The following is a 24629-nucleotide window of genomic DNA, read 5'->3' on the forward strand; positions in this document are numbered from 1 at the left end:
ACATATTCAACAGACATACTTCTAAAATAATATTAACTAAATCGAAAGTGTGTTTTAGTAGTTAAGAGATGCATAAATAAAATAAAATATAGCCCTGCATTTTCGTACAGTAAGCACTTATTCTGTCTCCCATAAATCAAAAGCAAAAAGTACTATTTTAGAGGCACTAAAATTTACGTATGTAACTAAATTTTACCTAACACCGACTGTTGATGTGAGGTAACTTTCTAAAAACTGCTCGCGTGACCTTGAAATAAAACGCTCTTACAAAACCGCGGGCCACTCGCCGGCCCAACCTCCCCCTCCTGTGCAACGCGCGGATCTACGCACGCCCCCCCCCCCTCTCCCCATCCACGACACGCGCACGCGCATCCATCCGTGTGTGCGTGCACCCACACACCAGAGAACACGTGCAAGGTACAAGTGTGCGTGTGTGTACAAGACAAGTAGAAAGGCGTAGTGAAAAATCTAGTTTTATCCCACGCACGCCATAAAAATTAAGTATCCATTTTACATTATCAAGATGCATGAGTGACATGACTTATAATTCAGCCATAAAAGGAAATCGAGAGAAAAAGTTCTAAGAAACTGACAAACGGAATGCGGATGATTGGACAATGATGATTCACAATTGATGTTTCACTTAACAATATTATTATCCTCTACGATCCATATTGAAACGTGAAAAAACGTCGTCAGCTTTTTTTAACATAAGAAAATGTTAAAACTAATCAATATTTCTATACTTATCGATACTAATATTATAAATATGAAAATGTGTCTGACTCTCTGTCTGCTAGTTTTTCACGGTCCATCCGTTGAACTGATTTTGACGAAATCTGGTACAGAGATAGTTTGTATCACGAGTATTGATGGGCTACTTTCTGTCTCGGAAAACGAAAGAATTGGATTTCAAAAAACCTAATTCCGCATGGACGAAGTTATCTTATCTATTTAGTAGAGATATAATTTGCACCCCATATACGGATACAGGTTACTTTTATCCCGGAAAATCGAAGAGTTATTAGTCCCTTCGGAATTACAAAAAACTTAAATCCACGCGAACGAAATCGCGAGCATAGCAGTAGTTCTATAATATTTCACCTTGACGCCGCGATCGCTAACAAAACACACCTTAAAAATTCTAGCAGTTTTGAAATCATCGCCTTCCAAATATGTGAAATCCTTGAACGTGGTATCTGGGTCATGACCAGGTTCCGATGTGTCTCGCGGTGGGTTATTAGCATTGAGTATACTGTGGCGACCGCGTAGATCTGTTGCGCAACTGTGTTGACTTTCATCCTGAAGGTCAAGTGCCATCCTATTTCAAAACGGACCTTGCTCGGCGCTGGTTCACCTCGGCTCGTCGAAAACAGCCCAGTAAACGGAAGCCGTTATTTCTGATCGATTTTATTGGATTTCGTTGACGTCTTTACACGTTTTCGTGTTTTGTAACTTATATTTGAAAACTTTCAAAAGAATAGTGAAGAGCCACTTTCTAGACAGGCGCACTCCACCTTAGGCTACATCATAACATGGTGTGATTGCAGTCAAGCACAAGCCTACACAGCGTGTTTGATATATGATATAACATGACAAACTAATGTGGTAGGTGTGTAGTACCAATAGTGCATTAGATTCTTTCGTTGTCTCTTTCAAGACAAACATTCTTAAATGATCCTGCGAGTAACAGAAGTTTTTTACGCGTTTATTTGCTCTACAAACTGCTTGCAGGATTGGAGTTTTAAACAATTTTTTAATGTCCTATATCGAGCTACGAAGCTCATTATTTTTTGGTACATCTACACATCGATCCTAGCTTCAGCATGCCGGGAGGTTACGAATATTATGTATCTATATTGAAAAAAAAAATCATTTCCAACATCCATGTATACTGCAGTATATATATTTGTAGGTCCAAAGCATCTAATCGCTTCAAGGTCAAGTAATTTCGCACCGTGAGAACCTCCTGTGTGTATATGACTTAATCTATCATAATTTGCTGTGGCCTGTAATACCACAAGTGATATTCAAATGACTGCCGACAATCAAAACCGACCTTTTCTTAGACACGTTCTTTATAAATAGTCATCTAACTGCCACGAAGATCGCGAAATGTCGAACACGAACTCGATTTGTTTCTGAGGCAGGAACGTTGCGAAAATATAGAAATATGCAGTGAGCCTATAGCTGCTACCATACCGGTCCGAACCTCAATCTAAAAGGAAAAGCTGACTGACTGACTGATCAATCAACGTACAGCTCAAACTACCAGACTGATCGGGGTGAAATTTGGCATGCAGATAGCTACTCGTATTATGATGTAGACATCCGCTAAGAAAGGATTTTTGAAAATTCAACCCCTAAGGGGGTAAAATAGGGGTTTGAGATTTGTGTAGTCCACGCGGAATAAGCTAGTATTTTTATAAATATTTTATGCTCACCACCATCATAATGATTATCAACCGATAGAGGTCCACTGCTGTACATAGGTGTATTGTCCCTTCACAAGACACCTTCCTCATGACACGGTCTTGTACGCCGCCTGAATCCAGTTTTCCTGTGACTCGTTTGATGTCGTCTATGCACCTAGTGGGAGGTCTTCCAAGCTGGCTTTCCGGTGCAAGGTTGCATTTCCAGCACCTTGGGAGTTGGGACCCCGACGTCTATCGAATTTCGAACTACGTGTCCTGCCCATTGCCACTTCAGCTTCACAACCCGTTGAACTATGTCGGTTACTCTGGTCCTCCTCATTTCAGATTTGATCACGTTGAGCAACTCCAAGCATAGATCTCTCCATCGCTCGCCCGCTGGGTAACTCTGAGCTTTGTTATGAAGCCCATAGGTTTAGCGACCATGTCTCGAATACGTAATATTTATATGATGACTCTCATCACAATAAATATGTGCGTTAGTGCACAATATTTCAATGTAAAATACCTATAAGTTGGTGTCCCCATTTCAAAACAAACCACAATTCCATACAGCCACACATAATTTTACTTATTGGACATGTTGCATACTTAGCTGTTCATTTACTTATTTTATGTTGTGTTCAAGTAATTAAATAAAATATATAAGGTAAAAAGGTGACAAGTCATCGGTTTACCAACAACAAAAGTCCATTAAGTTGTCGAAAGCCAATAACAAACCCATAACTCACTAGTAGGTATTTGTCCAAGAGCCGTGATAGCCTAGTGGTTATGACGTCCGCCTTCTATCCGGGAGGTCGGGGGTTCGATCCCGGGCACGCACCTCTAACTTTTCGGAGCTATGTGCGTTTTAAGAAATTAAATATCACTCGCTTTAACGGTGAAGGACAAGATCATGAGGAAGCATGCATGCCTGATGTTCACCATAATGTTCTCAAAGGTGTGTGAAGTCTGCCAATCCGCACTTGGTCAGCGTGGTGGACTCTGGCCGAACCCTTTGTTTAGTATTTCGCAACTGGAATTAAATGGACGTGTTTTAAAGCTTCTCCGCTTTTAATTTACTAAACCTGGAAAATCCCAGCGCTGGAACGCCGTTGACCAGAAATACAAGGTCGGTGAGTGTCCTAGAACCCGCAGAAGCTGTAAACCCGAACCGCCTGCAATCCTAAACACCCTTCTCATACTGAGATGAGACGCGTGCTCTGTAGTGAGCCGCTTATGGGTTGATCATGATGATGATGATGGCTTGTCCAAAGAGCCGTTACGGTTGTTGGCTTTGTCATTTAACGAGTAGGTATCTGGCACAAGGGATCAATCGTCAATCAAACGCAAGGTGAGAGTATAACTGTGGAAGCTATTTTAGGATCTTCGAAGGTAAAATTCATTCGCACTTTCAGCTGAAGACTCTCACAAGGGTACGGTGGCATTTTATAAATAAACAAGCCAAGTGCGAGACGGGTCTTGCTCTTTTAGGATTCCGTACATAGTCATATTTTCTTCACAGCTTACGAACTACTTTATAAATCATTGTTTTCAGTATTTGTTATTCAAATAATATAGTATATGGTTTATATATATACCGAAATTTCATAGTCCTAACTAGTTTCGCTTTTGAAATCCTTTATTTCATCATCTCATTTCTTTATTTATTAAGATAAAAAAGAATAAAAAATATATTCGTAAGACTCAATGAGTTCTAGCCAATTATACTCCACATGCTAAAATGGGGTAAAAGAACCAGATACTTTTCATGTATGAGAGCCCCTCTAAAAATCTGTTTTGAGTCAATGTTCTACACTAAATACCAAAATTTCAGGTTTGTAATTCATTCCGTCTATGAGCTAGAGACCCGTGACACGCGGACAGACAGCAGAGTGATATTAATAGAGCTCCGCGTTTTACCTACCCTTTGAGTACGGAACCCTAAAAACATTTGTCAATTGCCAACAAGCTCGCTTTGGACATGGCCTCATCTAACAAGTCTCGGTACATGGAAGTATGCGCACATTTGAATACAATTCAGATTATGTGGTATGTTATGTGGTGCGCATACACTCTGGTACACGCCAGTACAGCTGCTAAGTGTCAGTCAATAAGCGCCTTGTTTGCATGTGAACATCGCTTTACGTTGTGTAGATGCCACGCCCTTACATTTAGTCTAATGCAACAATGAATTTGTGCCAATCATTTTGCATATCAGAGCACCCCTTGGGTCATCGGATCGACGCATCCATACTAATATTACAAATGCTAAAGTGTGTCTGTCTGCTAGCTTTTCACTGCCCGCCCTTTTAACATGATTTAGATGTAAGTAATCGAGTACAGAATAGTTTGCATCCCGGTAACGGACATAGGCTATTTTTATTCCGGGAAAATAGAGTAAATACCCACGGGAGTTTTAAAAACTTAAATTCACGTAGATGAAGTCGCGCACTTTATCTATTTGGTACAGAGAAAGCTTGCACTCTGGGGATGGATAAAGAATAAGTACTTTTTATCCCTGAAAATCAGAGTCCTCACGGGGTTTTTAAGACCTAAATCCACGCGGACAAAGTCGCGGGTATAAAATAAGTAAGTAATATTGTTACAACATTCTTAAGTGTCAAGGAAAAGTGAAAACAAACATAATATTATTAGTTGATAACGGAATTGGTATTCATTATTATACTTATAATAGATATATTATGTTAATCAGCAAGTGTTTGTTTTTATTGTATTACGCAGATCAAGACCAGAAGTAACAACGAAAAAAAATTATCACAATGACAATGATCTCACTCGACTTTTGTCGACATTGATTAACATAAAGTACATAGACAGTTCCTTGTTTTGCTACGCAAAGAAATTATCGCCGATTACGTTATCGCTTCCCAAAACTACGAGTCGATTCATGCGGGTCCGTAACTCCGTAGCTAGTAGTAAACAAAATTAATATCGCGCGCGAGATGATACGGAAATATTTATAGAAGTTAATAATTGTTGAAGGGATCTAAACAAGAGCGCCGATGATGCACCACAGATTGCTAAATTGGCCGTGGTTCTTATGAATGAACTGGCATTTGTTGTGGAGCTGGCATTACATAATGGTTTGTATGTGGTGCGATTCAGCGCAGTCGGTACTGCTACTAAACATTTCGTCCGAAGGCCGCCGGCACAAAGCGTGTGCGGCGTATCGCGAGCCACGCGCGCCCCGCGATTTCCTGTTTGACAACTATCGACTTACATCACTATCATTTTCTGTCATACTTTGCACGGCTGTTAGAAGCTTGTAAAGGGGTCTGGCTGTTGCTAAGTACTCCGCACAATCGTCATTGAAGTGATGTTACCGGAATTATTGCTCGCGATCTCACGCCTTGAAACTCTTCCTTGTTAATTATTTTTATTACTTCGTTCGATTGTGTAGCCTAGTGGTAAAAACGTCGGTCTTCTAGGGTTAGATCTCTCGCACGCACCTCTAACTTTTCGAAGTTAGGTGCATTTAGGTTTAAAGCAATTATAATATCACTTGATTTCACCTGCATGCCTAAGAGTTCTCCATAATGTTTTCAAAGGTGTGTGAAGTCTCCCAATTCGCATTTGACCAGCGTGATAGACTGTGGTCAAATCCTTTACATTCTGAGAGGAGACCCGTGCTCAATACCTAGTGATCTGGCGATGGGTAGATCATGATGATGGTGTTCGATCGTTTCATTAGAGACAAGCGTGAAATTCTCAAGCGATTGTATCGCAAATATCATAGAGCCTCACAGCGAGCGTTGAAATGAAAACGGACAATTCAATCTAACCGATCATTTCAGTCCTGCAAATAGAGCATGAAAATGCCGCCGACATGTAATGTAAATGCTTGTGGGATTTCTGCAATTTGACGGTTAACCTCGCATACTAACTCATCGAAGCATGCTGAGATATAGATACGAGACAATTTAATTGTTTGCCACATTCTTAGTGGCCTAATTTACTACTTCGCGGACGATTGCGTTAAACCAACTGACAAGAGAACACTAACGAGTATCTGACTCGAATTTATAGATGGTCTTAAATCAAGCGAACTCAGTAGTAACTAGTAGCAATATAGAACTAACTACCGAACTAACCGAAATACTAAATTATACCAGCTACCTAAATTAGTAAATGCGTACCAGTTTTAATGTAGAGCAATAAATAAAAACAGCACAACATAAAACGATAGGCACTCTCATTGACATTTTATGTTAGCTATAAACATCGTCGTTGCGAAATTGTGATAAATGGCGTGGGATTAATTTCAACATCCGCTGATGAGATTTCAATTTCATTACATATTTTTACATATAAAAGCAAATATCAGGTTTACAACAGTCCTTTGTATGTAGTATACCTATAGATTGTGAGGGTATAGGTATTTTGTCTTCTCTATTTAACTATCCTAATATTACTTAAACTTTTGAGCATGTTCCATAAAATGGTTCCGCTACATTTACTTGAGTAATTTATTAACCTTTCAAGATTTGCATTGAAGTCGATTTCTTTTCCGTTAAAGGCAAGTAAGTAATATTGTATGAACTCGACGTCGTCCGCACGTCTTTTTCGTAAGAAATTTAGCAATTTGGAGGAAAGTGGCGGTGTTTTTTCCAATCTTACGCTCCACTAGGCCAACAGCTACAATAATTTCATAGGTTGCAAAACGCCGTGTCGTAAACGTTTGTTCAGGCTGTTGCTCGTTGTTTCCTGCGGCATGACCAGTTAATTGTTTCTGTCATTTCAGCTTCTTGTACTCACAACGCTCGTTCTTGCTGACCACACTTTCCCTTTGCATTATCTCCTACAACATTATTACTGTCTAGGTTTTGTGATTGTTTTTCTATATTTGGTGTAATATTATAATCAAACTAGCTTATACCAGCAACTTCGTCCGCGTGGAATTTACCCCTTTAGGTATTGAATTTTCAAAAATAATTTCTTAGCGGATGTCTATGCCATAATAACTATCTACATACCAAATTTCAGCTGGATCCGTCCAGTAGTTGTTAGATCACAATTAACAGCTTTTCCTTTTATATATTTAAACAAAAATCGAACTAAAAAAGGAACCTAAGATCAATTAATTCGATGATCCTTTAAAATTATCGACAGAAAACTATAGGTACAGCTATATTAACGGTCTCATATTTTTATTAGGTGTAGTTTTTTTTTTACTAATGTAAAGGAAAGCTACACCTAATTTATAACTATTTAATTTAATTACTAAATGAAGCTGGCGACTTCGTCTGCGTGGATTTAGGTTTTTAAAAATCCCGTGGATACTTCTTGATTATGCGGGATAAAAAGGATCTCTATATTTGTTTTCGGAATATAATGTACAATTTTGTCAAAATCAGGTAAAAGGATGGGCTGTCAAAAAGGAACAGACAGACAGACACACTTTCGCATAATATAAATAATGTTAGTGTGGATTCGAAGTAGCAAGCAAACGCTAGTCATAGTTACAGTTAAGTAACATAATTAAGCATGTCTAGAAATTCTTTGCGACTATGTGCCAAGGTTTTACCATACAATACCGCGAAAGACTATCCCTTCTATGAAGGTATGCGAAACGCGCGCCAGCCACTCGTACCAAATACCATACAAGCAACAAAAGGCATTTCTTGATTTATTGACTGTTGTTTCAGTTTTATTATAATAACGAACTTTAGCATAAATATCTAACTATAATCTTCTAGCTGCCCGGCTTTGCAGGGGTGGGTATTATAACTGAGCGCTACTAATACAAGTACGCTGAACCTGTGATTGCCGACCTGTTTTCTAAAGTTTTAACTTTTATCCCGGTTTCATTTCGCATTACAGTGCGACAAGGTTATCTTGGCGCGTGGCGAAAATCGGAACTTACGTTGCCCTTTGTTCTTGTTTGAATATTCTAAGCCTTTGTTCCCCAACAGCGCCCCCCTGTCAATGTCATTTAAGTGCCAAGAGAGCCTTGTCGCACTGTAGTTCGCGTTAAAAACGTCAAAATCACAAATACGCGCGGTAAATACGCTACGTTCCATATAGTGAACTGTTAACTTTAAAAGATAATATTATGTCTAACATTTGAAGTTATGTACGTGTTTGGTAGAGACTGAAAATCCTCTAAAAATTCTTAAACATAATTAAAGGAACTTGATGTATAATTAGAATAAACAATTCTGAAACCGTATTTTAAATTGTTAAGAATATTAAAAAAAACCTTAGAATAAGATATTATAGGCAGAACACATTTTTTTTCAATTTCCAATAGAGAAACGTTAAACAGAGCAGTGTAAGCTTATTAAAATACCAACACTTTGAGTTTGAATACTGATGAGTTAAAAAAAACTAAAGTCAACTTAATTGACAAACCATCAAAGGCAAAGTTGTTAAAATCGCCTATATACGGTTGTTTTGTGATTAAAAAAAATAAGAGCAGCCAAGTTTAATACGCCAACATATAATTAGAGTAAAATTAACCGCGTGCCATCAATTGATTCATTACCAAACCTTCAAACACATTCAGATATTGATTCATGTTAACATTGACTTGTCAATTTAAATCAGTACCAATTATCTTCAATTATAGGGCGCTACTATTCACTTATAAATGATCCATCCGTTTAAAGTAATGAGTAGTAAAACACCTTTAGCGGATTACATGGAACGGAATTTTCATAGTTCGTTAGGGCTCGTGCATAATTAAAATTATTACAATCAGCTTTTTACTTGAGTTGGGGCTTAAGTGGGCTCAGTTCGGTGCTTTCTTCATACAAACGTAGGAGGGTAATTACTACATTATTTGACATTGTACGCTCAAAAATAAGTATTATATTGATTTGTCTTGTCATTATCAAGGTTTATTGATATATTAAACATTGAAAAAAATATTGATTTTAAAGTTACGAGCCTCAAAAGATTCCTATTTTAACACTAAATTTATGACAACTTGGGCGTATATAAATAAGATTAGAGGTATGAAAATTCTAAAACAATTTATCATTAGACATAGTTTATTTATTTATTAGTTGAAATGTCTTTATTTTGCAAACATACATTTACTATTTTTTTCTCAAAAATACTTTTCCTATACCCTTGATTTCAGTGAAAATCATCGTGCCTCTCACCTTTCTCATACAATATCAAGTGAAAAGCAAACAGGTTAGGTCGAGCGTACTGCGTCACCTTAAGACAGTGCTGTAGCGTTAAATCGCAGATACAGTAGTATTTCATTTAGTATTAGGTTAATGTTGTTGATAGTCGTATACCGCGTACAGTAGCCGGCAAGAAATATTGTACATCGACCTTTAGAATGAAATTTCGGCTTTGTAGAGCGGTCTCTGTCACTTATACCTATGTAATGTTTTGTCGGTCTCAACGACAGACACAACGCTCTACGAAAACGCTCTCTCTCTGTCTCTCTCTCTCTGTACAATCTCTTTCTGTACAATATTTCCTGCTGGGTACTGTAACTAACTTTGTTAAAATATACACGTGCAAGTATAGGTACTTATACTAATTTTACCTCAATATCTTTTTTCCAACAAATATCCGCTGAATTTGGAACGAACTAGTGTTTACTGAAAGGCGTAGAGCATATTTATAGATCCATACGTTTAATTGATTTCCATCATACCGGAACTTGAAACTTGCAAATTGACACGCTAAATGCTTTACTATAAGTATTTTCCTTTTTTTTTATTTTCAAGGTTGCGCTTTGTTCATCTTCTTCGCCTCACTAAATACACGTTTCTAGTTTTTTATTATTGCTTAGATCGTTTTCATTTCCTTTTCCACTTAATCTTGAAAAATAATCAATAAAAACTGACGAAAGTCTGGTTGCTAAGGTCTACAATTACATGAACTATGTTCATTACGAATTATAGACCTACGAAGGCGTAGAATCCAGAGATTTCGTAGAGTTCCATTTACCTCGTATTTAACTATACAACCCAGGGCTTAGAGATTTCCTCTGCTGCTGGCATCTATAACTAATCTTTGTTCTTTCCAATTTTGATCTATTTACTGCTAGTTATTACTTGGTGTCCTCTGAAGTCCTTCTTTACATCATCTTCTACGAAATAAATGTTCTGTGCTTCTATTTCGCCTCTCATTTATTACCCTGGCTTCACAACGGTGAATTCTAAGGACTATATAAACTTTTCCCGCGAATTGGTTTAAAATTTAAAACATTATTATCATACGAATATATTATGTTATAAATTCGTAAGTGTGTTTATACTTCAATAACGCCGCAGCCCGCAATGTACTAACAGATCAACTTGATTTTAGGACAGATGTAGTCTGGAAATTGAGTAGGAAGGAGAATAGGCTACTTTTATCCCGAAAAGCATAGAGTTCCCACGGTATTTAAAAAAAACTTAAATCCACGTGGATGAAGTCGGAGGTATTAATTAGTTTTAAAATAAAACTATTATGTGTTACGTAATGGGTAGCTAGTAAACGAGGAGAAAAAGATTACTTTCATAATATATTATTACATCTCTGATATATAAATGAAAATTTTGAAAATTCTTTCACTCAAGATGACGTACACCATTATAGGTAAAAAATAGCTTAAAAATAGCTATATTAATTGTTATCTCACTAATTGTTAAAATAGTTTAGGTTTATTTTAATAGTATTAGCTTATTACATTACAGTGCAATGTGCATGTAGCTTAATGCGTAATAATGTGACTTGACCATTGTAGGTCGGTACGTGTTTAATTAGTGTGGGCAGAATTATGTAACAATCGTATTTCTTTTATGATCCGACCTTGAATTCTACACTTGATTCTTGTATTGAGACATTTTTATTGCCCCTTGTTAACATAAGCGATATCTACTCTGTACTTCCTGTTTATTTCTGTTTCTAATTCCATTCCAACTTTAGTATAAGCATTTGATTGCTAATTAGTAGCTATTCAATTGTAATTAAGTGTCTACTTTGTTGTCATCTCAAGTCTCAACTGATAGACGTCCACTCCTGGAAGTATTTTGTAAGTTTTTCTACACTCAACGTGCTTCTATCCAGCGGCTTCTTGCGATTCGTTCTCTTCAGCATCTTAGGACCCCAAAGTTTACTTACAAAGACGGTGGCACAGCGGTTTTATAAGTAAGAGTTTCTTTGAAAATTTATATTTGCTAAATCGTCTTAGGTCTGGTCTGGTGGATGCTTCAGCTAAGTTATTACCCTACCGGCAAAGACATGCCACCAAGCGATATAGTATTCCCGTACGATGCCACATACAGCTTTAATAAAACTACCATACAGCTTCTAGGTTAGCCCGAGTCCATCTTGGTCTGCATCATCACTACTTATCATTACTTTCCAACAAATAAAAATAGATTGTCACGCATTCCCTTCTTTTAAGCTTCTTAGAAGTAGATTTTCACCATCATTAAGAACATCTCACAAATAAGTTGCATATTATATGTACCGAGAACATCACGTTCAGAAGTTTCGAGTAATTGCTAGTAGGTACCTAATTCATAATTGAAGATTTTTCTCACATTAACAATTTAAAAGTTACGGTCCATTCTTTTCTGTTATTTTGCATGAGTTTTATAATATTTTGTAAAATATGTTTAATAGGTATTTCTCAAGTTGCTTCAAGGTGATTATAATAATTAAGTGAACCATTTTTTATCTCTTCATTCGGTTAGGTATTTCAAGTTTTTGCTGGCTGAGAATATTTGAAAGCAATTCTTTTTCATTTATAAAAAAAAATCAAATACCTATTTATAGGAGATTTACGTAATAAACAACTCAAGAGTATTCAGTTCTTCTTTTCATAAATTATACCCAGCCACTAGCAAGTTTCGTAACCGTTTCGGATTTTCCAAATCCCTATTTTGAAAACCCCGCTGGAGCATTTTGTTTTCCCGGGATAAAGAGTAACTTGTAGAGTTATGTTTCAAATTTTTATGCCCTATTATGGATACTAAACTTGGGGAATAATTTTCTCCTGCCGATGGACTGGACGTAGGAGTAGATTCTTAAACCGATTCTGTTTACTTTCTCTAAACTAAATTAAGAGTATCTGCATCTTTTTCTTTTTGATATTGCTAAAAAAGAATGGAATATGAATTTTACATTTAAAGACTCTAAATTTTATTGCACGCTACAAATTAAAATAATAGGGTCGCGGCTGGCAGCTATAGTCACAAGGCTTGACAGCTCTAAATTAAATTTAAAACTGTCACACTGTGTCTGTCCTTTTCAAATTACATTAGTAAAAAGAGGATGTGAATATTCTAAAATTTAGCTGTGCTCAGAATCAGTACCAATGGCCAACTATGGGATCTAAACTTACGATTATTTCAGTCCGCCCCTAAACCGTTTCCTAATAAAAAGCCGTTTTTCTTCGGTGAATCAACATTTTTGAATTTTTTTTCTTTAATTTTCTGCTCTATACTTTTACTTTTTGGTTCCCAAAATCCTGATCCAAGTTATGGACATGGTCATCGGACATGGACTAATAGGTATATTGAATAATTTGAAATTAATTGTCCAATTTGTTAACGTCAATCAATTGGTAATTAATTTAATGTCAATCGAGTTTGTAATTTTATCGACATAAAGCCTGCACCTGGAGTTCGGCTTAGGTAATTAATTTAAGAAAGTACCATTAAATAGGCCTACGATGTAAATAGGTCTAGGTAAATGAAATAGAATATATCCGGAATAGATAAAGTACCTATCACGTAAGTAAGTAAGAAAAATCACGTTGATCTGTTGCTCCGTTGCGACGTAATTGAAGGATAAACAAACAAACACTTTCGCATTTATAATACCTAATATGAATAGTGATTCTTACGAGACCTTTTACCGCGGTTAATAATTGCCTCATCTGATGAAAGAAAGGCTGACTCATTTTCACAGCCCAGCCCAGCCCAGCCTTGCAATGCGAAATACAGCCAGTATTCTTAGCACCATTTCATGTTATAATATTTACAGTAATTAGAATCAGCTATAAAGTTATAACATTTAAAAAAAATCCAATTATATTAATATCGTATAATGTAATATAACCAAATTACCTTCATTCGATAATAATAAACAGGCGAAAGGTGTTTAATTATAATTTTTACCGAAAATTGAATTTAAATGTTTCCGGAATTCTGTTAACCAAGGCACCGGTGAAAGTGAAACAGCGAGGTCAAACGCTCCTACGCTACTATGAAAGGTTGCGTAAAAAGCACTGAAGGCAATTGAATTTCATTCCTTTCATCGATATTTTTATACCTATAGCGCTATATCTCTTAGTGTGTGTAAATAATCTTGCAACGCCATCTAGCGGTGACGAAGATAACTACAACGTGAAAAGATAAATCGAGCGTCGAAATGTTATACATATCCGCTAGAGAGCAGCCTAGTTTAATGATTATGAACTAAATTGAGAATATTGTTGTATCGTTTAGAAATAGTTAAAAGGAGAGCTATAATATATTTTTGCGTGCTAAATAAAAATTGGGCTCACTTTATTGCAAAGTTATGCAAAACATACTATTATAGAAAATTTCAGAGAGCGCGAATTGAGTTTTTTCACAAATACCTACGTATAAAAAAATATTTTTCACTAGATAAAGCGGATGACTTCGTCCACTTGGTATTAGAAATCCAAAGTAAAAGTCAAAGTCTAAGTCAAATCATTTATTCGAAGTAGGTAGATACTATTGTACCTACTATTGTATACTTTTGTATCCCGTGGGAACTCTTTGAATTGATTTCCCAGGATAAAAAGTAGTTTATGCCCATGTCCATGATGGAAGCTGTCAATATTTGCACCGAGTACCTAAATGATGGCCGCAAGTTCGTTCATGTGGATTTAGGTTGTTTTTTAACCCGTGGAAACTCTTTAATATTTCAGGACCCAAAGTAGACCCACGTTCTTCTCAGGATTGCAAGTTAATTCTCTGTACCTTTCGTTAAAATTGGTTAAACGGATGGGCTGTGAAAAGCTAGGAGACTGACAGACACACTTTCGCATTTAAGTATAACAATATTATAGTATGGATTTAGCGCATTATTTTGTCGCTATGTACTATTAGAAAACAACCCCGTAGGTACATATTCGTAGTATGAACCGACACGTTTCGTTTCACACGGACAAAGGCAGGCGAGCCTGACGCGCACCGCTGCGCCCGCGCCGCCCTGAAAATACCACACGACACAATGGCGTTTTCATGTAAAACTTTTCTCGTTTTCTGTAACTACATATACCAAAACATTAAATTATTATGGAGATTATGATAAATGTTTGTGTATGGCCATCAACTAAAATCAAAGGAAAGTCAAAAATCACTTATTCAATGAAGTTCACCTTTGAGTCAAAATGAATATCTATTAATATATTTAAAGAATATTAGCCATGTTAAATGACTAATATTCCCCTTGAGCTCTTGAGGCTATATTTTGTAAATATCGTTTTGACTGTCATAATTGTTTTTGTTAACCTAAAGGGCTGAAAGTAAAGCTACAAAGTTTACACGCCTTGTTCTGGGAAATCATTAGACTTTTATACCTAGTCCATCAATAGATTACAATCAGGACTTCCTACGAGTAGGTACATCAATGGGTTAATCAACAGCTTAGTAAGAAAAAAAACTAATAATCAAATTGTGTCAAATCCCTTATAAAACTATTTTTAGACGCATGCTTTTCTGAATATTATAATATTAATGTTATTCATACACAATTGGTCACAATCATGAAGATAAAACAAAGCGTTTTGGAAGCTTCTAAAACATTCAAAGTGTAGATGTTTAGGTAGATATTTATTATGTTGAAACAAGAGCCTCGATAATTTACACAAATATCCATATTTTTCCTTTCCAACGTCGTGTTAATGTCAATGACAAATCAATTTTTACAAACAACTTAAGAATTTAGCGTGAAATACACATAGCTACACACAAATAAAATTATTGAAAGAAATTATTTTTGGAAACGAAAATAACTTTTGGTATCATTTTGATGCCTACTTAGTTGAAGCTAAGTTGAGACAAAAGACTTAGGCTACGTGTAACGTGACAGTGTCTAGATTTTACGAAAATATACTTACGGAAAAACGCATAGGTTTTATTATCTCGATGAGATCACATTCTATAAAAGAAATTGTTCTTTGTTCTGCATTGATTTCTTTACGATTCTCATTAGCATGCAATTCAATTAGTGTTAATCATTTGCATGGTATGCTAATTACATCAATTGATTTGCATTTATAAACAAACACTTGCATAGGTACTTTTGGGTACATCCAACTAACAAAGAATCTAGTTAGTATATTTTATTTTCATAAACAGTATGGTAAAAGCTAAAATATCGTTTCGAAAGAAAATGAAAAAGGTTATAAGAAGATTCAACTCATATGTTAACATAATATTAAAATAAAAGTAAAACAGTGCAATTTTTTTAAAGTAAATCATTTAGAACTAGATAACAGTAGGTACATGGCAGAAAATAATGTACATCGACCTTTAGAAAGCGATAACGGTTTTGTAGACCACTGTCTCTGTCGTTGAGGCCGACAAAACGTCACATAGGTATGAGTGACAGAGAGAACTAAGCTTAAATCTCATTCTGAAGATCGATGTATATTATTTTACTTGTACGTACTTTACATGAGTTAAATTATAAAATAAACACACCATCCAAAGGATAATAATATCAGCACGTACAGAAACATTTAGTCCGCACAAGGTCCAACCAAATGCTATCGATGTGACTTGCAGTCTTGCAATTAAATATGACTTTCAAGTAAAACCATGCAACAATGGAGAAACGGTTGCTAACAACAATGCTTTTGACTCTGCTCTTGCTAAATGCAACGCTAAGAAGCGCCTGTTGATCGTCTTTTAAACGATCTTGCGTTACAACGCTAATAACTCGTTGCGATGCTTTATTGGGCCAAGGTCTTGTTGCGACAAACTTTCTAGCACTTGCTACTAAGATTTCAACCAAAAGAACGCATTAACTTAGTTCATTTAAATTCGTCTCACCTTTTGACCTTTCTAGTCGATTGGGTAATCCTTTTTCAATGGCCATTGTATCGCATCTCCACAAATCACGCTCCTGATACGATTCAATTTCAAACTAACCACTAGCGCTGATATTGAACCGTTTATCGCTTAACAGTTCACTGGTTGCAACCTTGTCTTCCTTTACATCGGCCGTTTTCAGTCTGACATAGATCGAGACTAATGAACCGAAAACGTTATGGCGAGCCTCAGATATTTGTATGATTTCACTTATTAGTACACAAAGTATCGTGTTAGAAAATGTTTAATCTCACGAATCTGTAATTCAGTTTGATTTGAAAACGAACGGAAAGAGGCGTGCGCCAGTTGCGGATCTCAGCATTTATTTAGAGCCTACTGTTTGATTAACATGCGTTTTTACGTTTTTACTAGCAAAGTCTGTAACAAAAATAATCGTCTCTTATTGAGTATCCTTTGCGATGTTCTTCTCCAAATATTTGAGGTAGTCTGAACTTAACGGTTTTGTGTTTCTCCTATTTACCTTTACTTCTATTAATGATGTTTTGTTTTGTCTCCAGTGCTGGAATGATGGGCGAGGGCCTGCTGACGCTCACATACGGCAAGCACCACGCCTGCATCCTGAACGAGGTGGGGGCGGCGTGGCGCGGCGCTCGCTACTCCGACCTGGTGTTGGTATGCGACGACGCCGTGCCTCTCGCTGCGCACCGCATTGTCATGGCGGCTGCTAGCCCATTAATAAGGTATTAATCACTATTAAGTATCCCAATGAGTATAAGTATATCTATCCCACTAAGCGGTGATTAGAGTTAAGTCGTCGTTGCCCTACTTAGAAGATTCGGCGTTTGATCCCGGGCTCGCACGTCTAACTTTTAGGAGTTAGGTATATGTGCGTTATAAACAATTAAATATCACTTGCTTTAATGGTGAAGGAAACAATGTGAGGAAACCTGCATACAGTTTTCTAAGTAGTCTACCAATCTGCATTTGGCCAGCGTGGTAGACTATGGCTAAACCCTTCACATTCTCGTTCTCAGTAATGAGCTGGCGATGAGTTACTAATGATAAAGTATCTCTATTGTAACTTTATTTATTTTACTAAACTAGGACGGGATTATTTGTCTTTGAAATATTATATTTGCAAAAAACTTGCTTATAATGTGATCGTTGATCAAGGATCGTTGACCTTAAGATGAGAATGGAAAATATAGAAAATTAAAAAAATTCAATCTTCCATAACTTTGATTGCCTATATAATATTAGACTGAATATTAGTAACTACTTTTTACTAAAACATGTGTTCGTATGTTTCAGAAAAATCCTTGACGATACACCATCAGTTGAAAATCCAGTCACAATTCACATGTCCGGCATTAACAGCACTCTCATGAGACATCTTCTTGTTTTCTTATACAGTGGTCAAGCATATATCGAGGTCAGTTGAAAACAATTATTGTAGTCATACCTACTATTTAGTTTATTTTATTTTATTAGATATGCCAACGATAAATTGTAACAACATTCACAAATATTAAAAACATGTCACAAACAATTCCAGTCCTACTACAATCATCAATTATAGGCATATACAGCATTACATAAGTTTCCGATTGTGTTAACAATAAGCTACCTACATTACAAACTTTTAACATTAACCACTAATTAATAAAATATATAATCTACAGCTAAATTAATAGATACAATTGCTTAATTAATGAAATTAGTTGCTCATTGCATAAAAATTAATTAAATTAGATAAGAGTCAGATAACGATAACAATTTAAGGATTAAAGATTACGACAATGTCAGCTCATTCATGGAGTACAATTTTTTCTAAAATTTAATTAGAGAATCGTGGAAGATATCAATGTCAGTGTATGCTAAGTTATTCGTTACGCATAACATAAATTTTCACTTGTATATTTATATTATTATGTGCTTAACTTAGATCGTGCTTAATTTTTCTCTTCTTATTTCAGTCTGGAGAAATCGATGACATGCAAGAACTGTTTGAACTACTAGAAATAAAATCAGATGTTTGGAAATCAACAAAAGAAAGGCAACAAGCAGAAGAAAGAAACAGATCTTGCGACCGTTTAAAAAACAAAAATCTTAAAACAGACATCAACAGTAATGAAAGCAGTAAACACGATGCACCATCAGGGTCCTCACACTCGGAAAGCGAAAGAGTAACACCTGGAGCAGGATATAGTAAAGACAAAGAACGAGATTCAGAATCATTGAGTATAAAAAAAGAAAACATGTCAACAAGCAGTAATGATGAAAGAGAAGATGATGATGCCGACGGTGAAAAAAGGGATAAAGAGTGTGGACGAGTTTCAACACGCAGACGGAGTTCTTCAAACCCTGTCAATTTATCCTTAGCCAGAAATTCAGAAAACACGAGTAGCGAACATGATGACTCCCAGGATTTAGATGTCGAAACAGTAGCTGCCAAGGTAATTTAACTAAGATATATTTTTCAAACTTTAATGTAAACTTTAATATTAAAAAACTAAATATCCCTTTTCTGATTTGCAGAACGTTGAAAGAAGACGATCAACATCTTCAAGTCAAGAGGATCAACCACAAGAAACAGTTTACAGAAGACAATTACTACTAAGCGACAGATTAGGTAGAACATTAGAACGAACAAAAAGGAAATCACACTATCTGGAACCGCCTGAACTTGATTTAAGAACTGTAAAATTTGAAGATTACGGACATCTGAAACCACCTGATAGTGAATTAATGGCTCTCGTTCAGACTTCTCCTGAAAATTATGTTGTAACGCCTCATAGAAAAAGACGACCCGGTTTCCACAATTCACCATCACAAAATCCGCCATTTGTGTCATTGCCTCCAAGTTACTTGGAAGAGATGGCACACTTGCGATACGCGCAAGGACCAGGTATAGCTGCCGGAGTAGCTCGGCTTGGTGCATTACATCAGTTGAGCACTTCAGCACCTCCGTATTTACCAGAAAGAAGTGCCACACCTCCAGCTTCAGGCCATGACGACGCTCTAAAATACCGGCCTCCAAGTGCAGGTTCATGGGGACCTTGGCTTTGTCAGCCGACAATGGGCGGTGACGAAGCTCCATCGGCGGATCACGAGCAGGGTTCGAGTAAACAGGCACCGGTTCGAGAGTACCGCTGTGAATATTGTGGAAAACAATTCGGTATGTCATGGAATCTCAAGACACATCTTCGAGTTCACACCGGAGAGAAACCATTCGCGTGTCGGCTTTGCGTTGCTATGTTCAAACAGAAAGCGCATCTGCTAAAACATTTGTGTTCAGTACATCGGAACGTCATATCCTCTAGCGAAAACGATGGACGAACTAATACGCCTGGAAGGTTCAACTGTTGTTTCTGTCAGTTAACATTTGAAGCGCTACCAGAACTCATCCGACATCTTTCGGGACCGCACAATAGTCTCCTTCTCAGTAAAAACTTGCACGAATGACGCCTGCCCTCGTGACGCGCGTGGACGCGTTTTATTGGACTTTGAAACTTCTCTCGTTTCGAGAGCTCAATTGTGATATGTGTTTTAAAAGGTTTAATAAGATAAGTGTTAGTTGTAATAAGTACATTATCGCAGAGCGATACTCGTAGTAAGGCATTCGCAGAAGAAGGTCACTGCGGGTGTGATGTAAATTTATAATTTAAAATCACATGCCGAATGGGTCCAAATATTTATAATTTGTTTAAAAATTATAATCCGGGACCAACTCCTTCCGAGATAGTATTTATTTGAAAATGTATTTCATTAGCATAAATATTATTTAAAAGCCACCGACACATTAATTCCTTAAGCATAGAAAATAGATGCGATTGTCTAGAAGAAAAGTTGCGAAGTTTGTACAGCCTTTACTATAGGAACGTCACATGAACTACCTCCTAATTTAAATCAGAGTTTGATAAAACTACCGGTGACGCGGTTTTGCAGCATTGACTCTATATTTTTTAACATTGAACGCAAGTATACAGTCAATGTTTCTAGTCAGAATTGGAACTTAGAATTAAACGAATCAGTGGGTTGTTCATTCACAAAGAATGCCTAAATTAACTGAAAATGTATTACCAAATTACCGGAAACTTAAGTTCCAAAGGTTTAATTCTATTTATCAAAATATAATACAGCAACACCATTAGTGCTTTAAAACTATTGCCCACTAGATTCAATTTTTTTTTACATCATTTGAATTAAATTCAGTAACATTATAACTTTTGACTATGTTCCAATCTATTACCTGACTTTTTAAGGTTTCGCAGCTTTTCAGACATTTAAAATCTCATTATTAGTTTTTATTTCTTATGTAACTTCTAAAGTTAGAAAGAATGTGTTCGTAATATTAAATTTGTCTATGCCTTCATATTGTTCGTGCCGATTTATTTTCAAAGTGGATGAACACCAAAGATTTGTAAAGCATTGATGTTGTTTTGGTGTAATACAATTAAGAGAAATTATAGGGACCTGAAAGATTTCGATGTTAAACTTAACGTATGTAGGTACCAATTTAATCTCACGACTGTAATTAATTTTCTTATATTATAATAATTCTCTCTTCTACAGACACTTCCGTAATTCCACTAAGAGCTGTTATACAAGCTTAAATACTATTTTTTGAATTTTTATACCTATCTTAGTATTAATTTGAATGTCGTCTCGACATTATGTTCAAATTAAAATGCTTATCGTCTTATCTGTACTTTTGGCTTTGTTTAAATCTTTAAAGCTTTCTTTAGAGCACACTAGTATTGTGGCCAGTTATTTTTAAACTGATATCGTAGTTAAACTGTATGGTTGGACTGTTTTCTTAAAGTTACAATTATTATTACAACTGTCATTCTCTTTATTTTTTCAACGTTAAAACCGAAAACCAAAAGTGATTCGCTGCTTTAATCTTAAGCCAAAAGATGTAAATTGTCTTATGTCTAAAAGATTCGAGTCAAATTCTTAATTTTGGTTACGTTGTGAAGCAATAAGTAGTGCCTAAACGTCGCTTTTGTAATACTCATTTTCTACAAATGTTAGGTACCATTTCGTTATTGTCAACTTTATTTAGTTTCGGGCAATATTTGCAACGAGTCTTTGTACTTCAATAAAACTTAAGTTACCAGAAAATTGTTCAAACCTTAGAGTAATTGACAGAGTTGTCGAATCGCTTTAACGATTTCCTTTTGAATGTTACCTATCGTTATACCTGATATTTTTATTTTACGTTTTTTTGTTTTTATTGACGTATTTTTGTAATTGGGGAACAACTTAATCTTAAGCATTGTGATTTTGATTGGTTAGATTATGTATGTGATAAATGTTTGTTTTTATTGTGTAGGGCGCAAAGAGAACGCAGTCTTCCATCGCGTTTTCCATATTTTGTAAATCTATTTGTAAATAGTTAGATCTTAGTGATGCATGACAAAATCGTCCGTGAAACCAATCGCTGCCGTTGATACGTAAAACGTCTACTCGAACAAACTTTCTATATTTTTTACTGTCATTTGAATACTTCCATAGAAATAAGATTGTTGTGATATTCTGGCGTGCCGGAGATGCCTTAACAATGCAACTTATAGATAATTTATATCAGTCGAGTGCTTCATTATTTAATACAATAACAAGGATTTCTTCAAATTTCTCTTTTCTAATCTTCTTATTTAAAAAATTTACATAGATATCTCTATCAGCAGTAATAAATTCAGCAAAAAATCATATTATCACTATAATAATTGTTTTCTGAAAAGTAACAAATAAAATAAATGAAGCATTCGACATTAAACATAATGCAATCAAGAAGTTTCCGACTACAGTTATTTTGTTAGAACTGTAGGATATCCTCTATTTTGTACAGGCTTCAAAATTCAAACCACAAGCATCCCACCCTAAAACCAAACAAAACAAATTAAACAAAGGAACAATTAAGTATTCTACAACCGCGGATTATCTCTATATGTTTTTTTTGTATATACGCTGTACTTATTTTACAATGTTGAAATACTAGGTATAATGCAAAACAGCCTCTCTAATAAAGCACTATCACTCAGTTATTTCATGTCAACGCTCTCTCTCTCTCTACTCTACTCTATTTTAATCATGCAATTCACATTTCTTCTCAGCAATTTCCTAATATTTGAGAAGCTTAGAATTGTTTGCAAAGCCCTTGAGCCCATATTCGACTCGCGTCCGATTGTGACACTTTTCAATTGCAAAAAAATAAAAAGGTGTGGGCTTCAGCGAAACCTGTGCAACATAGAAGAAGGACCTTAAATTAAGTACATGATACATGCTTATTTTGTATCAAAATCGTGCGATTTATCCAATTATACTTAAGTAAAAGAGAAGGTACATTTTAGCCGAACGTGTATCATCAATTACCCAGGGTTTGCTTATTTTAAAAAGCTCTGCATGTTTAACCTGAACTGTGCGTAAATCAACCAAAATTGTATGAAGATTGAGTCGTTTTTCTCCCGTGGAAGACGCAAGGAGCTACTGGATTTAGACGGCGCAAGACCGTGGACTGTGGAAGTCCCTACAAGAAACTTATGTTCAGCTGTGGCCATCTATCGGAAGAGTCATCATTGTCAACTGACAAATGATGATTCTCCCGTGGAACTTAGGGCTGCAATAGTTCATGTCCTCCTGTCTTCACCTTTGGAACTTCGTGGAACCTTGACATGGTTCCACAAGAGTCCCACTCTTTTAAGGTTTGCCTCAATGGACCTAATCCAGGTGTTGGTAGGTCGACGCGGTAGGCTATCATTGGAACGCTGCTTAAGTATCCTCCTCTCTAAGTAAAATTTGCTCTATCCATCGCATCGCCTCAGAGCTATTTCTTTGTACGCCTGAACTTGGGAGTTACCTAAATTATGTTAAGCCAAAAAATTCTGAGAATAACTCTGAGACAAAAGTGTAACAGAGGTTAAGAAGAACCTGGATTTTGATGATTAACAATCATCAAATTTTTTTTGTTTAGTTGTCGACCACGATTCCAAGTTTTCCAAGAGGTCCAAGGCATATAAAGCTCTCTCTGTTAAACTCTCTAGAAAAGACTAAAGCCCTCGTAGCTTTAGTTTTAAGCTTGCGTAATTAATTATCACCATTAAATCATTATCTAATAAATTTAACAATAATTCACAATCAAAAAAGGTAGGTACCTACACATCCATACTAATATTATAAATGGGAAAGTGTGTCTGTCTGTCTGTCTGTCTGTCTGCTAGCTTTTCACGGTGCATTTGATGAAATTTGGTACAGAGGTAGCTTACATCCCGGGGAAGGACATAGGCTACTTTTTATCCCGGAAAATCAAAGAGTTCCCACAGGATTTAAAAAAAACTTATATCCACGCGGACGAAGTCGCGGGCATTAGCTAGTTTTGAATATATGCTTTGAGTATGAGTTTGGACCAAAATTGTATAGAAATTTTAAACACGTCGTTTTCCACGTTTCCGGTTTACACACAGTTTACGTTGACTTGAAAAGTTACACTAGAGCCTCCTAAAATCCCCATAACAAAGGCCTCTGACAACCTTTCAGATTATATTCAGTAGCAACGCAAAAAAAAATTGTTACAAATATTACGCACGATTTTGATGAAAAAAGTGTTGTGTCGGCTTTGGCTATTGATGTAAATACGTAGGTTTTAAGCTAACGAGGAAAAAGCTTAACTTAATTTTGTTGAACTTGAATATTGGTTTTCTCTGTTAATTGTAAATTTAAAAAAAAGTATTTTTTAAGTTTTCACATAGTGTACAATTTTTTGTAGATATTGTTTAGTTTATTAACATTCTGTAAAAATGTGTTCTTACCCTAGTAAATTAAATAACGAGAATATTTTAGTTACACAAGCCGCCTTTGTTTTCTTGATACCTTTTAGATTAATAAGAAACATAGTGGCTAATTCCTTTGTACACAATCTCTAAACTAAACTAAAATAGCACGTCTAAATCTATTGCTGTCCCTTTCATGATGTTGCTTGCTGAAAAGGATAGCACTAGATTTAGACCTGTTAATTTCGTTTAGTTTAGAGATTGTGTACTAGAGAATCGGCCCCATAATCAGCCTCATATTATAAATGCAAGTGTTACTTATTGGTTTGTTGTTTGTTTTGTAGATAGCTACATCATATTTTGTACGATGTAACGTAAACCTGTGGTACTTGCAGTAGGTTAACCTACACTTACACTCCATCTTAGGCTGCATCATC

General features: G+C 36.0%; 1 protein-coding gene across 4 annotated transcripts in view; it reads left to right on the plus strand.

The window, feature by feature from the left end:
* Positions 1–24270, plus strand: part of ken (ken and barbie) — a 69314-nt gene extending 45044 nt beyond the window's left edge. For all 4 annotated transcript variants that reach the window (XM_069507278.1, XM_034975548.2, XM_034975540.2 and 1 more), the window contains 4 exons: positions 16978–17160; positions 17732–17852; positions 18397–18876; positions 18959–24270. In XM_069507278.1, the coding sequence (XP_069363379.1) occupies positions 16985–17160; positions 17732–17852; positions 18397–18876; positions 18959–19885 (1704 nt within the window). In that variant the 5' untranslated portion in view covers positions 16978–16984 and the 3' untranslated portion in view covers positions 19886–24270. The remainder of the gene's footprint in view (positions 1–16977; positions 17161–17731; positions 17853–18396; positions 18877–18958) is intronic.
* The last annotated feature ends 359 nt before the right edge of the window (positions 24271–24629 follow it).

Source organism: Maniola hyperantus, chromosome 2, assembly GCF_902806685.2.
Source record: "Maniola hyperantus chromosome 2, iAphHyp1.2, whole genome shotgun sequence".
Lineage (NCBI taxonomy): Eukaryota > Metazoa > Arthropoda > Insecta > Lepidoptera > Nymphalidae > Maniola > Maniola hyperantus.